Source organism: Mesocricetus auratus, unplaced genomic scaffold (genome assembly GCF_017639785.1).
Source record: "Mesocricetus auratus isolate SY011 unplaced genomic scaffold, BCM_Maur_2.0 Super-Scaffold_100045, whole genome shotgun sequence".
In the NCBI taxonomy this organism is placed as follows: domain Eukaryota; kingdom Metazoa; phylum Chordata; class Mammalia; order Rodentia; family Cricetidae; genus Mesocricetus; species Mesocricetus auratus.
In genome coordinates, this window is record NW_024429222.1 from 90,951 (window position 1) to 102,397 (window position 11,447).

General features: G+C 41.1%; 1 protein-coding gene across 1 annotated transcript in view; it reads left to right on the forward strand.

The window, feature by feature from the left end:
* The window catches only part of LOC101836425 (zinc finger protein 25), a 42,325-nt gene extending 34,107 nt beyond the window's left edge, over nucleotides 1–8,218 (forward strand). The window contains exon 6 of the mRNA XM_040735325.1: nucleotides 6,546–8,218. Within this exon, the coding sequence (XP_040591259.1) occupies nucleotides 6,546–6,589 (44 nt within the window). The 3' untranslated portion in view covers nucleotides 6,590–8,218. The remainder of the gene's footprint in view (nucleotides 1–6,545) is intronic.
* The last annotated feature ends 3,229 nt before the right edge of the window (nucleotides 8,219–11,447 follow it).

Consider the following 11,447-nt stretch of genomic DNA (forward strand, 5'->3'; position numbering starts at 1 on the left):
GGCAGGCAGACCCACTCCTCCCAGGAGAGCAAACAAGCGTGAAAATCTTATTATTTTCGGTCTACTTCTCACCCCTTTCCTATAAACTCATTAAGAGCAGTGTAAAGCTTCTGTTGATACAGAAGACGATAGGGGAGTTCACGAATCATTGAAAGTACAGGTAATATGTGATAGCTGCCAGTGCTCCCTGAAAGGAAAGGAGCCGGGGGAACCAATGTGGCCAGCTCCACTGCTTTTAATCTCCCAAAAGGTCATCCACCTGTTGTGGGACCAAGTGAGAATCACCTATAATATTGGAGAACACATACCAGGAGATGTTCACAACCAAAAGCCTTTAGCAGTAAATCTTAATAGCAGCTCAGGTTTTGTAAAACTGCTGTTCAAAGTTCCTTCATTTTTACATTTAATTCTGCAAAAATAATAGTCATGGCATTGGCAGTTTTGCTGAAGACACAGAACAGTTGGTAGATTCCATGCTGAGGGCGCTATCATTCCCAGTGCTGGAAGCAGAGAACAGGCTACAAGTGCAATCTGCTTTCTCCTTAGTCACGGCAGTTTGTTACACCAAGTTGATGGCAAACTTCTAGTAGCTCTGGGGGTGTTGTCTAGAAAAGGCAAGAGTGCAGGACTTCTGCTTGTAGAACAATATCCCAAGAGACTGGCCAGCAATGCCTGGAAGACTAGTTGATTACATAAACAGACCCTTCTATAAGGCAAAGCTTTACCTAAAGGTAAGGACGTATTTCTTTCCACAGTACAGTATAGTAGTTAGTATCAGAACATTAAGCAGTGAGGAACCCAAGTTAAAAACACAATGGGTGAGGCTGGGTTAGATGTCATAACTGAGTCACCCTGTGTAGGGACATTGTCCCTACCTGAAAATGAAACAAGTGACACACTCAAAAGTGTTTCTCGTGATGTTAGCTGTCATTCATGCTTTTACTATACAAGAGAGTTGTCAACCAACTCTCTCTATTAAGGTTTCAGTTATCATTCATCTGGCGACATTAAGAGAGCCATCATAGTTTGCTGACAATCCAACCAGATTCTTTAAAGGAGATGATGAACAGATTGTCTTTCCTGAACAAAAAATGAGGTTTTGTTCAAGGTATCTGTAGCCATTTTGACACAAAAATGTTGGTTAGGTGTAAGTGGATCCAAGTAAGTCTCCTTTTAAAGTTACATTAGCATTAAAAGTATCTGGATTGTTCTCCTTAAGCTTTGCACAAATATAATTTCCTGTGCATTGGATAGTTTTGTTATCAATTATTGAGCCAAAAAAATATTATCAAAGAGTTTAGGCCTTTTTTTGCCTAATAATAACCATTTCTAAAAGTGGTAATGTAACTGTAAAATATTGAGAATCAGTCACATAATTAAGTGGGGAGGATGCATCCTTTAGCAATATCTGTACAGCATACAGGGATATATAAGTTGGTCTCTTCCTCTAATCTTGTCTCTGTAATTGAATTGCATTTGTATTTAACATGACTATAAACAATTCTGGGCCCATTAAAGACATTTGATGATTTATCAAGTGATCATTAACTTTTATATCTGAATGATCTGTCTTAAAAGCTAAATATGAATTAGTAACTCTTGTAAGACTAGGTAGGATTTTATAAATGATGGCAGTTTATCCTTGTTAAGATTTTAGGCCTTAAAAAATACTTGAGTCAGACGTTTTCATCAGACAGTTGGCTCCCCAATAATGACACAGAGACTTATTGTTAATTGTAAAATGTTGGCCAATAGCTTAGGCTTGTTTCTGACCAGCTCCTACTACTTAAATCAACCCATTTCTAATAATTTACTGCTGCTGTGTGGCTCATGAGTGTCACCTCATCTCCTACGTGTCATGTATCCTCCAAGTCAACCTGGCTTCTTTGCCTTCTTCCCAGCATTCTCTCTTTCCCAAAAGTTCTGCCTAGCTATTGACCATTTAGCTTGTTATTAAATCAATAATAGTGACACATCTTCACACAGTGTAAAGGAATATCCACAACAGGTTAGCATTTTTGAGTTGAAGCTCCTTTAGTACCAAATAAACATTAAACCATAAATACAGTTCAAAATAACTAGGAGCAACTTTTCTTGATCTTTTTTTAGTGTACTTTTACAAGATCTAAGTTAATTTAATCACTGTTTTATTTTAGCTTGTTTTATCATAAAGTGTATAATTACAGGAGAGACTACAAGATTGGTTTTCACAAAATAATCAAAAGGTATTTTTTCACATGGGTAAAACAACAAAGTTAGCAAAGACATAGTGATTAGCTTGATTTGACATACATTTTAAAATCAGCTTTTGCTGCCATGTGTAGATCATTCTAACATATATCATCCATGAGTCCCATCTGCCATAACCCTTAGGAAATTTGCTCAAACCTTCTGCTCCTTGGCTTTAAGCTTTCTTGGCTTTGTCTCATCTGTCAGTTTTCTTTTTGGACAAAATAGTTTTATCATACAAAATCCATCCTTATCCCAAATGCTCTTTTAGAATGTCCCCTTAACCAGAAATATTCCCTCAAGACAGTTGAGGTGGCACATGACTGTAATCCCAGCACTTGGGAAGCAGAGGCAGATGGATCTTTTGGAGTTTGAGGTCAGCCTGATCTACAACGTGATTCCAAGTTAGTCAGAGTGACATAATAGAGAGACCTTGTCTCACATAAATAAATGAATAAATAAATAAAGCAGCAAGGTGTGGTGGTGTATACCTCTAATCCCAGCACTTGGGAGGTAGAGGCAGAGGCAGACCTCTGTGGGTTAGAGACAAGCCTGGTCTACAAAGTGAGTTCCAGGACAGCTAGGAGTGTTACACATAATAACTCTCTCTCAGAAAAACAAACTGTGTGTGCCTGTGTGTTTGTTTGTGTGTACATATATATGATTCTTTCTCTCATACTTTCTTTTTGTTTCTTTTTATTTTGCTAATTAACATTTTTTGGTTTCAGTTCTAAATTCTCTGCTTGAAATTTTACAGCTTTTCAACCTCCTCTCCCACTTAGGGTCTTATAAATCCTGGGAGGCAGAATGCTTTCACTTTAGCAACGGCTTAAGGGATAATGATGACCTTGAATGGGGCGACATTTTTGTAAGCAAGAACCAAAAGTAACGGAGTACTCAGAGAGCTAAACCTCTTAAGGACTTCATAGAGTCTATCCATTTCTTGGATTTATCATTTATACGTGATTCCAAGCATTTAATATTCTCATCCTTAGATATTATCTGAATGGCATGTAAGTTACCTTCTAGAAACAGTGTTCTATCTGATAACAGGTCATTATCCTCAGACATGGAATGAATTGTTTCAGTAAGTTTAACAATCTGGTTTTCCAGCTTTCGAGTTTTATTAGTTGAGTCATCAGACATGGAACAAGTTGTTTCTGCCAGCATGATAATATCCTGCTGAATTGATTCCATTTTGGCCATAAGGGCAGTGGGCATGGAATCAATTCTGCCTTGTAAGTTGTTATGTTTGAGTTCCAAGGTATTTACTTTGTTAGACATTTCCCCATTGACCTGAAGACTTTGAATTTTTGTCTTTAATTTACCAATAGTTTGTAAAGCTTCCCTGCCCTATGATTAAGCCCTCTCTTCTAGGATATCATGTGGATTATGAATCTAATCATTAGCATTAGAGAAAAGAGATGGAATCCAGTTCGGCCGAAGAAAACCGCACCGAGCAGGAGAACGGGACTTAGGAGGGCCTCTGGGGGTACTCAGATGCACAGGGTTGTAGGCCACACATGTAGGCTGGCACCCGGCCAGGGAGGGAGGCAGCGGATCCGGAGGCTTGGTAAATTTACTTGCTGATACCGGATAATGTGGAAATAATAAATTACACAAAATAGGGGTGTCCTATGATATTTTGTTGAGGAAGCAATCACTTACGTGAGAAACCAAGAAAGCCGAGAACCAAAGTGTAAAGAGAAGCCTTTTCCTTGAGAGAAGTCTTCCCGCCAGCCTGGTTCTAGAGCCGCATCAGTCCCAAATAAACACACAGGAGGCTATATTAATTATGAAGCTGTTGGCCTTGCTTGTCTCTTACTGGCTAACTCTGGCTTAAGTAATTACCCCATAATTGTTAATCCAAGTATGTCTCTTACCGGAGAAGTTTCCGGGCTTCCTACCCCATGGTGTTACATCTCGACTCTCTGTGTTTCTCCTACCCAGAGTCCTTCTAGACTCCTAGTCCCACCTATCTTGGTTTCCTATTGGCTCAACAGTGCTTTATTGACATAATCACAGGACCTCCCACATCACCAAAGGTGCGCACACTGTTCTCCAGGCCAAACCCTGACCACAAAGAGAGAGAGCCTCATCCTCCTAGCAGCATTTTGTAATAGCCAGAACTTGGAAGCAACCTAGATGCCCCTCAACTGAAGAATGGATAGAGAAAATGTGGTACATTTACACAATGGAGTACTATTCAGCAGAAAATACTGTTTATAAGCTATTTGGCTGATTGCTCAGGCCCTTAGTGGCTACCTCTCTCTTAATTATTAACCCATTTGTATTAAACTATGTATTATGCTGCTATGAACATAGTGGAGCAGATGTCCTTGTTGTGTGAATGGGCATCTTTTGGATATATGCCTAAGAGTGGAGTTGCCTGGTCTTGTGATAGGTTTATTCCCATTTTTCTGAGGAATCTCCACACTAATTTCCAAAGTGGCTGAACAAGTTGGCACTCCCACCAGCAATGGAGGAGTGTTCCCCTTTTACCACATTCTCTCCAGTATAAATTGTCAATGGTGTTTTTGATTTTAGCCATTCTGACAGAACTGCTATGGTATCTAAGAGTTGTCTTCTTTGCATTTCCGGTATGGGTAAGGATGTTGAGCACTTTCTCAAGTGCCTCTCAGCCATTTTAGACTCCTCTATTGAAAATTCTCTATTTAGTTCTGCAGCCTACTTTTTAATTGGATCCTTTGGTGATTTGGAGACTTGCTTCTTGAGTTCTTTGTAAATTTTGGAGATCAACCCTCTGTCAGATGTGGGGTTAGTGAATATTTTTTCCCAATTCTGTGGGTTGCCTTTTTGTCTTGCTGACTGTGTCCTTTGCCTTGCAGAAGCTTCTCAGTTTCAGGAGGTCCCAACTATTAATTGTGGATCTCACTGTCTGTGCTACCGGTGTTATGTTCAGGAAGCTGTCTCCTGTACCAATTCCTTCAAGGGTACCACCCACTTTCTCTTCTAAGAGGTTCAGTGTGGCTGGATTTATATTGAGGTCTTAGATCCATTTGGATTTAAGTTTTTGCGTGGCGATAGACATGGATCGATCCGCAGTCTTGACATGCCAGCCTCCAGTTATGCCAGCATCATTTGTTGAAGATGCTTTCATTATTCCATTGTATACTTTTAGCTTCTTTGTCAAAGATCAGATGTTCATACATGTGTGAGTTAATATCAGGGTTTTCTATTCGATTCCATTTGTCTACCTGTCTATTTTTGTGACAACGCCAAGTTGTTTTCAGTATAGCTCTATAATAGAGCTTGAAGTCAGGGATGGTGATGCCTATGGACGTTGCCTTGTTGAACAGGGTTGTTTTAGCTTATCTGGGTCTGTTTTTTTTTCCATACAAAATTGATTATTGTTCTTTCAAGTTCTGTGAAGAACTGTGCTGGTGCTGGTATTTTAATTGGGATTGGATTGAATCTGTAGATTGCTTTTGGCAGTATTGCCATTTTTACTACATTGATGCTGCCTATCCGAGAGCATGGGAGATCTTTCAATATTCTGAGGGCTTCATTAATTTCTTTCTTTAAAGACTCAAAGTTCTTGATATATAGGTCTTTCACTTGTTTGGTTAGTGTTACCCAAGGTATTTTATGTTGTTTGTGGCAATTGTAAAGGGTGATGCTTCTCTGATTTCTTTTTCAGCCCTTTTGTCATCTGTATATAGTAAGGCTACTGATTTTCTTGAGTTGATCTTGTACCTACCACTTTGCTTAAGGTGTTACTCAGCTGTAAGAGTTCCCTGGTAGAATTCTTTGGGTCATTTATGTAAACTATCATATCATCTGCAAATAGTGAAAGTTTGACCTTTTTCTTTCCAATTTGTATCCCATGCCCTTGCTCTCCTTTTGTTGTCAAATGGCTCTAGCTAGAACTTCAATTACAATATTGAAAACCTATGGAGAGAGTGGACAGCCTTGTCTTGTTCCTGATTTTAGTGGAATTGTGTTGAGTTTCTGTCTATTTAGTTTGATGCTAGCTGTTGGTTTGCTGTATATAGCTTTCATTATGTTTAGGTATGTTCCTGTTATCCCAGATCTCTCCAGGACTTCATCATGAAGGGGTGAATGATTGTTTCGAATTGTTTTTGGATCCGATTTGCCAGTATTTTATTGAGTATTTTTGCATCAATGTTCATGAGGGATATTGGTCTGAAGTTCTCTTTCTTAGTTGTGTCTTTGTGTGGCTTGGGGATGAAGGTTATTGAAGCCTCATAGAAAGAGTTTGGCAAAGACCCTTCTGCTTCTATTGCGTGGAATACTTTGAGAAGTGACCGGCTGTTTATTTTGTGTCTTCCCAGGAAAAGTCACAAACAGCATGAGAAAACGAACCTGCATAACCTGACCCTGAAATGCGTCAGAATCTGTCCACAGTCTGGAGAAGGTGTCAGCACCCTGCTGATCACATCCGTTAGTGGAGATGTGTTAGTCTGTGTCTTAGTTAGGGATACTATTGCTGTGAAGAGACACCATGACCATAGTAACTCTCATAAACAAAGACATTTATTGGGGAGGACTTATAGTTTCAGAAATTTAGTCCATTATCATCAGGGTGGGGCATGATGCTGAACAGAAAGACATGTAGCCAGGGCTGAGCATCCTGCATCTTGATTGGCAGGCAGCAGAAAGTGACTGAGTGTCCTGCATCTTGATTGGCAGGCGTCACGACATGAACTGAGACACTGGCTGTGGCTGGAGCATATGTGAGACATCAAAGCCCACCCCACAGTGACACACTAACTCCAACAAGGCCATACGTTCTCCAACAGTGCCACAACTACTGATAGTGCCACTCACTATGCGCTTATGGGGGTCAATTACATTCAAACTGCCACAGTATATAACCTCTACTCACTCCAAATCCGTTTAGTAAGCCGTTGGTATGATGTTTTAGCAGCTTGTGTGTTTTTTTTTTTTTTGCAGTTCCCTCATTTTTGCTTTTAATTCTCCTAACACAGTAGCCATGTGTTAAAGTATTAATTCTTCTCATAAGTTAGACAGAGTGATGGAGCATAGAAAAACTGAGACAAAAATTTTGGGTCTGAAGTAGGCAGGCCAAATCCCATCTCAGAGCTGAAACAACACATGACAATATGTTTTTTTAATATTATCCATACCCAAAGAGCATTTGAACCAGAGATCTAAGGAACTCAGTGGTGGCATCTGTGCCTTTACAACTAACAAAGGCAGACCACAGGCATAAGGCAAGGAAACCCAAGAACACAAAGAATGTTGCATCTCAGAGGAAGCAGACTTGGGTACTTACTGCCATTGCAGGCTCCTGTGTAATCTTCTCAAAGACATTTAGCTATCTGAACTGCGCCCGTTGGTATTCTCTGTTAGCATTGTCAAAGGCTGAAGTTTCTAATAACATCCATTTAAGATCAGACTCAGAAATAGTCTCTTCATGCCACCAAGCCGTGAAATGAAGGAATTCAGCAGGATCAAACAAGCCCAGGCCAGCTTGCCCCAGTCATGGGGGAGAGTTGCTCTGTTTCAGCTATCCCTCTCAACAATCCCATCAAACATGGAGATGCAGGTCTGCAAGAGGGTATACTTTGTGTTAAATCCTTAAGTATCATATAGGGAATAGGCCCCTATTCTGCTCATATTCCCCTCTTAGGAAAATTATCATCAACTCTGAGTCTAACGAATTAGAAATGTGTTGACACTTGAAAGAGGCACAGATAGGTACACCCCAGAATCCTGTTACTTTTGAGCTGAGTCCCAGGGCTGTTGCAGAAACACCAGCTGCAGGGATGCAGAGGAATGAATGGGTAACAGAGAACTTTTCATCTTCTGAATCATCAAGGGAGGCAGATCACCGAGATCCAGTGATGGAGATGACTTCTGTACATATGTTTCTTTTATTGTTTGATGAATCAAACACTGTAGCCAATAGGGCAGCAAGATAAGCGGGTCTAGGAGATGAGGAAGATTCTGGGAAGTGGAGGCAGAGAGAAGTTGTCCTGTGATCCCGGGAAGAGAGGACACGAGTGAGGCATTCTCCAGTAAGATAAGACCATGTAGAAATATAGATTAGTAGTTATGGGTTAATAATTAAGACAGAGCTAGCCAATAAGAAGCCCAAGTTAATGGTCAACAGTTTCATAATTGATATAGTGTCCGTGTGTTCATTTGGGGCTGACACGGCTGTGGGATCAACCTGGCAGAAAGAACATCCATAACAATCCAGGGAACCAAAGGAGGAAGGTGCAAATCCTTTGCATTGTCTCGTTCCTTCTGAAAGAGCTGCCTGTCTGCTGCTGTCTCCTCCTCCAATAGGACAGAGTCATTTGCAATGGCTGAATTCTAAGGTGAGGGAAGTATGTGAGCAGACACATCATGGGATTACCTCTGCCTGCAGAGGAGCCTGTCTAAAAGAACATGGACATCTTCCCATTGCTTCCTGGGCAATGTTCCTGTGCTGACAGAAGTAACAGTATTGTATGTATGCTCTGACAGGTCATAGAAACTTTGTTTTTTCTATTTTAAAATTATTAAGAATTTGAGAAAAAAAGATCTAAAGTTATAAGTATAATACAACCTACTTATGGAAGGCTAAAGTTTCAGAACTTAAATTCAAATTATGTACAACTGCATCACAAATCTAGAACCTGAGTATGCCTTGAAAAATGCCCATGAGTCAAAATAAGCATTTCTCATAAAACGTCATTGAACACTTATTTCATATCTGGTCATTGAGTGTTTAATTAATTTATAGCAGTGACAGAGGAGTTAGCTCAGTTCACAGAGACTGACCTAGCATGCAAGAGGTCTTTGGTCTGATCCCCATGGCTACAAACACCCAGCAGGGGGCGTTGGGCTTATTCATCTAACCAGCAGTTCAGAGGTTGAAGCAGGAGCACACAGAGATGTTGCTCTAACCTCTCATCAGCCTCCCTGGAAACTATGGCTCCAAACAAAACTAAAGTTATGTGTTTGCTCTTCTAGCTTGTTGTATGTTTGTTTCTTTTGGTTATGTTCTCTTGAGATAGGGTCTCTCTACATAGCTCCTGGAATTCACTATGTGGACCAGACTGGCCTCAAACTCTTTGCCTCCCCAGTGCTGGCAATAAAGGTGTGCGCCACCATGCCTGTCTCTTCTAGCTTTATTCGTTTGTCCTTCAATTTCTTTTTAATTTATATATTTTATGCATATTAGTATCTGTCTGCAAGGAGATCTGAACAGCCTGGTAAGAAGATTGTGATGATGAACATTTTGTTTAGAGGATAATTTACTGTGCCAGGCTTGTAAACAAAAAGATGCTTTTAGCTTGTAAAAGCCATGAGGAGGTTATTCCTTGAACTTACCCTGTCAACTAGCCTGAGATGGACAACTGCCTGGTGTAATTGGGCTGTTCTTCAAAACTGCTAGTCATTGCAAAATATTTCACAGTCTCAGCTATTCTTAAAAGGTTATTATGGTCATAAGATTAAACAGTCTAACTCCAAGTTCCACCTTTGTATTAAAAGTTTGCTTTAATGGGTGAGACTCTGGTTGCTTATCTGTTACAAAATCAAACCTTGCCCACGCCGAAATAGAATGAGTTAATTCCGCTCCCCAAAATCATAGCTTTGTGGCTTTTACATTTATAAGTCTTGGACTAATAATAGCCAGGACCTTACCTTACTTTCTCGGTGTCCATCCTGCCAGTCTTTTTAAATAAAAGCCTCTAATTTACTAAAACTATAACGACTCAGACTGCTGAATCTCAGTACGGCCATAGACCAACAATCAGAGCAAGTTGGATTCCCGAGGACTGCCTTGTCAGTGCTGAGAACTAAATCCAAGTCGTCTAGAAGAGCAGTGGTCTTTTTTTTTATCATCACTTTTTTTATTTTAATTTTAAATAGCTTGTTTTACATGTCAATCCCAGTTCCCTCTCCCTCCCCTCTTCCCGCACTCCCCTCCCCCTCCCTCCCACCCTATCCCCACTTCCTTCCACATAGGGGATATCTAGAGGTTGTCATTTTACTCTTGGTAGGGTCAAGGCACTCCCCTAAGAGTCCAGGCTGAGAGAGCATCTCTCTTTGTGCTATAGGCACATGAAGACAGTTTGTATACCAGGGATAGACACTGATCCACAGCTCAGGGCCCCATAGGTTACCCAGGCCTTCTCACTGACACTCACATTTGGGAGGTCCAGATCAGTCCCATGCTGGCCTCCCCATTGTCGGTCTGGGGTCCAAGAACACTCCCCTGTTCAAATCAGCTGTCTCTGCTGGTTTTGCCAGCCCATTCTTTGCCAATTTGCTCATCACTCCTCTCTCTCTGTCACTGGGTTCCTTGGGTTCAGTTCAGTGATTAGTTGTGTGTTTGCCTCTGCTTCCATCAGTCACAGGATGAAGGCTCCCGGATGGTTATAGACATCAAGTTCATTATCAGGAATGGGCATTTGAGGTGGTCTCTCCACTATTGCTTAGCTTGCCAATAGAGCAGTGGTCTTAACCACTGAGCATCTCCACAGCCCGTGTCCTTAAGTTTCACCAGCAAATAATGATAGGTTTGTCATATCTGTGCTCTGCATCCATGAACTGTGAGTCACAGCCCACAAATCCAGTTTCTGAAAGCTGATGAAATTGTCCTGGAGGGAGGTGGCCAGAGTCTGTCTGTAAACCCATTAATCCCTATTATCTCCAATATACTGAATACCAGGCTTTGTGCCCTAGAGACGTAGGATCTAAAGCTCAGGGATCTTCAACTGAATGTTTCTAGTCACAGGCAGGACACCCTAAGCCTCATATAAGAAGTGAATATTGCCCACTTACTGGTTTTCTGGTGTCTGAGAGTGAGACTTCACTCTTCATTGCAAATGAGACAGATTAAACCCAGCCCACCCACAAGTTCCTCAGCTTTGTATATGGGCCAATAAATATCTTCTACTAGTGCACTGGCTGTTTTCCTGTCAGCTTGCTACAACCAGAGTCATCAGAAAGGCATCTCTCTGTCTCTCTTTTTTTTTTTTTTGGATTTTTACAAGACAGGGTTTCTCTGTTTTGGAGGCTGTCAGTCCAGCCTGGCCTCGAACTCACAGAGATCAGCCTGCCTCTGCCTCCCGAGTGCTGGGATAAAAGGCGTGCACCACCAACGCCCGGCCAGAAAGGCATCTCTCTTGAGGAGATACCTGGATGAGAACCAGCTATAAGACAGCATCTCAATGAGTGATCAATGGGGAAGGGCCCAGCCCATGGTGGGTGGG